At 32.9% G+C, this 6,952-nt stretch overlaps 1 protein-coding gene across 1 annotated transcript; it reads left to right on the top strand.

Annotated features, from left to right (window-relative positions):
- Window positions 1-2,301: 2,301 nt before the first annotated feature.
- On the top strand, window positions 2,302-3,490 carry LOC117110883 (neuromedin-U receptor 2-like). Its single transcript, XM_033253714.1, has one exon. It carries the CDS (start codon window positions 2,302-2,304, stop codon window positions 3,226-3,228), a length of 927 nt encoding a protein of 308 aa, XP_033109605.1. The 3' UTR covers window positions 3,229-3,490.
- Window positions 3,491-6,952: the final 3,462 nt, after the last annotated feature.

The raw sequence follows: 6,952 nt of genomic DNA, 5'->3' as shown, positions 1-6,952 counted from the left end.
AGTTCTGCATGTGTTAATTAATACTATCATTGATGGGAAAATCCAGCGATGCGAAATCCAGTGATGTGAAACCAGTGAAGCGAGACCTGTGCGTTTGCTGCCTACAGACCAACTAGGAATGGTTGACCTCGGATGTGTTCGTTTGCATACTTGCCTGAGGGTATTGATAATGACGTGCGATACCGAGGTTAATGGGTTTTTTTAATGTGTCGGCAACTCAGTTAAGTACAAAGGGTTGTTTCTCCTTCTGGTATTACTAATACTATTACTATTGTTATTATTATTATTATTATCATTATTACTATTATTATTATTATTATTATTATTTTATTATTATTATTATTATTATTACATGTATTATTATTATTACTGTATTATTATCATCATCAACATATCATTATTTGTCAGATTTCCCTTTTAGGCCCCTTGTGAGAGTTCTGGGATCATCATTATTTATTTATTTATATATTTTATTATTATTATTATTATTATTATTATTATTATTATTTATTATTATTATTATTATTTTCATTATTTTTATTATTATTATTACTGTATTATCATCATCATTATATCATCATTATTTTACCTCTCAACCAACCCCTGAAAAACCACCCACATTCAACAACATTGTGCTCCTCCGAGACAGCGCTTGAATGTTAGTGCTCTATATTAGGCATGTTTTTTCTTACCTGTTAAATCAGTACTCTGACTGACATAAATTTATTGACAAAAATTAGAGTATAATCGCTATATGATCTACCAGAAGAGAACACAGAATTTAATTAAAATTTTAACAATTCAATTGATATTACAACTCATCTAGAGTGTGATAAATGAATTTGGTAAATAAGTATAATTAAAATTGTACAAGTGTATATTTCACGAAACTCTACGTTATTTGTGTAGGACTACTGTATTTCCAAAGATAAATCCGTAGCCTATTATATACTGTGTATTCTTTGAACATTTTTATTTAGTTTCATATTGCTTATAATTCACAATACCCTGCACGTCATGTAAATATAATTACAAATTCTCACTGTTATTCCTAGCATTACATTCGTGTTTTTTGTACTTGTACTTAATTAAATATTTCACTATACCTTGCACGTCGTGTAAATATAATTAAAGTATAGTCGTTGTTTTTTATTTATTCACATCATCTGCAATTCACTCGTTAAGTTCATCATCGACGATTCACTTAATTCATCATCGACGATTCGCTTGTTTTATCATCGACGATTCAAGTGTTTTATCATCGACGACTTACTAGTTTCATCAAAACCATTCACTTTGTTCATCATCGACTATCCACTTTTTTTTTATCACCACGATTTACTTTGTTTATCGCCGACGTTTCACTTTTTTAATCATCGACGATTCACTTGTTTCATCATAGACGATTCACTTTTTTATCATCGACGATTCCTTATTTTATTTTCGACAATTCACTTTATTTTTATCATCGCCGATTCAATTTTTTTTCATAACTGACAGTTCACGATTAACTGTTTATCATCGACGATTCACTTTTTCATCATCGACGGTTTACAATTCATCATCGACGATTTATTTTTTTTTTCATCATCATCATTCACTGTTTATCATCGAGTTGTTGCTTGAAAGGCGTTCCATAATCACAACATAGTACGTTGATGGTAAATGTATTAGTTACATTAGTCAAGAGACTGTCGGCTACTTGCCCTTTTTCATATGAATTGTTAATAAATATAATCTACTAAACACATTTGGCTAAACAATGAGTACTATATAATTTGAAACTACTGTCAGCTCTCAATTTGGAAGATTATTGATAAAAAGAGGACAGAGAGCTCTAAACTGACAAGGTAGGCAGGTATTTATGGTACTATACTACTACTGCTACTACTTACCACTACTTACCACTACCATCACTACCACCATTACCACTACTACTGCTACTACCACCACCACCATCACAACAACAACAACTACTACTACTACTACAAATGCTACTACTACTACTACTATTATTATGATTTTTATTTTATTGTTATTATTTTATTACTATTATCTTTAATAACACAAGTATGAAATATTTAATTCTCGAAAGTAATTATTAACTGTATTCTTATTCACTGTTATTTCTGCAGCAATACTACTGATTTCTTCGGCAGAATGTCAGGTGTCAATACCGGATCACACAAAAACGTTCCGATAGAAGACAGTGACTACTCAATTAGCTACTATTCATATTGGTTTGATTTCGTAGAAACGTTATTGTATACGGATTTGGACAAAGTTATCATCCCCATCATTATGCCTATCGTGGTCACCATCGGTATCATTGGTAACGTATTGACAATTATCGTGATTGCAAGTAAAAACTGCATGCACACACCTGTCAACATGTACTTTGCAAATTTAGCAATAGCTGATACGTTGTTCCTAATAACTGCATCTGGTTATATATGGAACTCTTATATTAAAAGTCCGGTAATTGATATATATGACATTGGTGAAACACCGAAATGGTTTTGTCCACTAATTACCTTCCTCGAGAATGCAGGGGTAGGTGTGGCACTCTTAACAATATTCTGGCTGTCCGTTGAACGCTATATGGCAATCTGCAGACCTTTTAAGTTCAAACAAAGTGGATTCGGGACTTGTTCCAGGTCTATAAAGATCTGTGGCATCATCTGGTTTTTAGGTTTGTCTTGGAATGTATATTTTCTGGTTGGGGAACGTACACTCATGTACGAATTAAGTTGGCCTCGCATTGCTGTCGATACTTTGCCAAATACTTTTACATACTGTGTTCTTAGATGGTACGAATTCTATGTAATTCATTGGTACGTAACTATAACACTCACTGTGTTGATGATTGTGATCATTGTAGCTCTTTACACGGCGATGCTGATGTCTCTGCGGAAGTCGCGAAGTATAGCAACTAGGTCGACCGGAAGAGAACCAACATCGAAATCAGAATTTAAAGTTTTTTTGACAGTATTTGTTGTTATTGTTTGCAATGCACCATTTTACATATATGTGGTATTATTTAGGAACGGTATTGCACAATTAAACAATTCACCAATAAATATTTACCATTTAATGTTTTATATAAATTCATCGGTAAATCCTGTGATATATAATGGAATGAATTATAATTTCAGACGAGCATTTTATGACGTATATTGTAGCAGATGTAGTAGAAAAAAGAACATACATACCAATGTACAAATTTAGACACTTGACACAAAGATTAAAAATAATCTGATATTTACGAATTCGTCATGAATTTCGGCATTTTCAGTGCCCTAGACAACTCTCAAAAGAATGGAAATTTAAAATAGAATTTTCACGAATTATAGGTTTTAGTAATAAACAAAATATGTCAGTTTCAAAACTTTGTCCGAGCTTCTCGGCGTCGACCTCTAGACCTAGTCGGAGGTTGGCTTCGTTGTATTACAGTATTTAGCAAAATTCAGCTTTTATTAGAATTTGGTTATTTGGCTAATTTAATGACAGCTTCAGGGGTGGATCTAGGATGAATTTTGCGGGGGGGGGGTCCTTTTCCAATATTAGGAATTAGATGCGAGGTGCGAAGCACCGAGAAGGGGGTGGGGTCCCTTTCCAATATTAGGAATTTTTTTTTTAAAGTAACACTAAGACAGTAGTACACGGCATTCTAATCTAAAGAATTAGATTGTGTTGCTATTGTTATGGAGTAATGAAAAATATATTTGTAAACACGTTTTCTGCGATGACTCTAATGATTGTTGTAGGTGCGATATATTATAATTATATTTTATTGTGTTTGATATTATGCTGGCATTAATTGACTATATACTCATAAATAAAATTAGCAAATACCGATGTACCGTAGCTATACCAAGATTGTACTTTTATTCTATCATTTAGTGACCACATGTTCAATAATAAAGATTGTTAAATGATATCCAGTATACAATAAATATAGTGATTGAAACTACAGTAAAAGGTAATAGGTTAGATTCCTATTCAGATTCCTATTCAATTACCATGACAACCTATCCTAACCAGTACCCTACATACCAAAGCGAGTAATGATATACTATTACATATTTTATGGAAATTTACATAGCTAGCATTGCAAGTATATCGTGCTACACCACTTGACATGGGCTTAGCCCAGCAGAAATGATGTTTTCTAGAAAAATCAGATCAATCCTTCCGGTTAATAAGTCTGCACTTAAACCAAAGATTATCAATATAAAGAAGGATGAACTGAAGCACAAACAAGTGCGCAACTATAACAAACATTCTAAAACTCTAGAAACTCTTAAATATGGACAGAAAGTTAGAATCTATGTACAATGTCTGTCTAAGTTGTGCAACAAAATTGGCATATAAATACATAAATCACTGCCACATAGATCTTATCTTGTAAAATGTGGAAACGATATGTATAGACGAAATAGAAGGCATATCATTGGCTAATGACGACGATGAATCAGATGATTACACACGTATTACAAATGAAAGAAATGACCGAAATACATATAATAGACCAAACGACACACTCGACGACCAGCATACTTGGATGACTACGTTACTAACTAAACGTCATGTATATAGACAACCGTTTACAAACTTATTATAGGCATATTATTGCACTGTAATTATATAATTAAATATTAATCACAAATAAATAAATAATAATTAAGTATAATACTCCTATAAACTCAATTGCATGAACTGTAGTAAAATAAAATATTTTAATTTCAAAAGAGGGAAGATGTAATGATATCCAGTATACAATAAATATAGTGATTGAAACTACTGTACTGTATAGGTAATAGGTTAGATTCCTATTCAGATTCCTATTCAATTACCATGACAACCTATCCTAACCAGTACCCTACATACCAAAGCATGAGTAATGATATACTATTACATATTTTATGGCTATGATTCAAGGTGTGACTTCACTTGCTGCATTGCTTAGACTGAATAAACAACTCTACCATAATTATATTATCTTGTCTTCATTACTGCCTTACTAAACAACGAATGAAACGTTACATGGTGTCAGAACTTATAGAACCCAGGATCATTTTTACCTGTGAAAATACTTGTTATGTTCATTGACTGTTACTTTCACTGGAATATTAATTTAGACCTCTGTTTCTTTGGATCTGTGGACTCTCATGTTTTGGTGAATATATAAAAAGTCTGTGAGTACGTTCAATTTTCACACATTTACGATGGCCACTAAAAATAAGCCTTCAATGGACTCGGCATCGCCAGATTTACTGCATGAATTTAAAAGGTTTAAACAGCATTGCCAGTTCACGTTTGATGGCCCTTTAGATACTAAGACAGAAATACAAAAAAGTCAACTATTTAATGACATACATAGGAGATAGAGGACGAGAGATTACTGGAACTATCGTGATGAGCTGCCAGTTAAAGGTGATCTAGTATTCAAAGGTGACCGAATCATAATACCTGGCAACATGAGAAATGAAATGCTCAGTAAATTACACACTGGACATCAAGGAATTGAAAAATGCAGGAGACGAGCCAGACAGGTCATATTCTGGCCAAACATAAACATGGACATTGAAAAAAGCATAAAGTCATGTCCAACCTGCCAGAAACATCAACCCATGCAACCCAAAGAACCAATGATATCCAGACAACAGTAATCAACCATGGCAAAAAGTTGGAATCGATCTCTTCACTATCGTAAATAACAATTACATTGTTGGTGTAGATTACTACTCGCAATTCATCGAAATTGGTCAACTAAGGAGCTCATCCTCAACAGCCGTGATAAACATACTGAAATCCTGGTTTGCAGTGCATGGTATGCCAATGTTTCTTGTGTCTGACAATGGCCCTCAATTTGCCAGTGAAGAATTCCAGAAATTCACCAATGACTGGAACATCAACCAAACGACATCAAGTCCATATTTTGCTCAATCTAATGGTCAGGCTGAGAATGCAGTTAAATTGTTAAAGCGATGATCAAAAAATGCACGGAAACTAAGGAAGAAATTTACATAGCTAGCATTGCAAGTATATCGTGCTACACCACTTGACATGGGCTTAGCCCAGCAGAAATGATGTTTTCTAGAAAAATCAGATCAATCCTTCCGGTTAATAAGTCTGCACTTAAACCAAAGATTATCAATATAAAGAAGGATGAACTGAAGCACAAACAAGTGCGCAACTATAACAAACATTCTAAAACTCTAGAAACTCTTAAATATGGACAGAAAGTTAGAATCTATGTACAATGTCTGTCTAAGTTGTGCAACAAAATTGGCATATAAATACATAAATCACTGCCACATAGATCTTATCTTGTAAAATGTGGAAACGATATGTATAGACGAAATAGAAGGCATATCATTGGCTAATGACGACGATGAATCAGATGATTACACACGTATTACAAATGAAAGAAATGACCGAAATACATATAATAGACCAAACGACACACTCGACGACCAGCATACTTGGATGACTACGTTACTAACTAAACGTCATGTATATAGACAACCGTTTACAAACTTATTATAGGCATATTATTGCACTGTAATTATATAATTAAATATTAATCACAAATAAATAAATAATAATTAAGTATAATACTCCTATAAACTCAATTGCATGAACTGTAGTAAAATAAAATATTTTAATTTCAAAAGAGGGAAGATGTAATGATATCCAGTATACAATAAACATAGTGATTGAAACTACTGTATAGGTAACAGGTTAGATTCCTATTCAATTACCATGACAACCTATCCTAACCAGTACCCATACATACCAAAGCTACTGAGTAATGATATACTATTACATATTTTATGGCTATGATTCAAGGTGTGACTTCACTTGCTGCATTGCTTAGACTGAATAAACAACTCTACCATAATTATATTATCTTGTCTTCATTACTGCCTTACTAAACAACGAACGA

The sequence above is a fragment of the Anneissia japonica genome, unplaced genomic scaffold, assembly GCF_011630105.1.
Source record: "Anneissia japonica isolate Jap-2015-1 unplaced genomic scaffold, ASM1163010v1 scaffold15347_len18023_cov116, whole genome shotgun sequence".
Classification (NCBI taxonomy): domain Eukaryota; kingdom Metazoa; phylum Echinodermata; class Crinoidea; order Comatulida; family Comatulidae; genus Anneissia; species Anneissia japonica.
The sequence above is the reverse complement of the archived record's forward strand: the minus strand, read 5'-3'. Positions and strand labels throughout refer to the sequence as shown.

What these genes read in the sequence shown, in the direction of transcription:
- LOC117110883 (XM_033253714.1), top strand. Translation starts at nt 2,302, where the DNA reads ATGCCTATCGTGGTCACCATCGGTATCATTGGTAACGTATTGACAATT.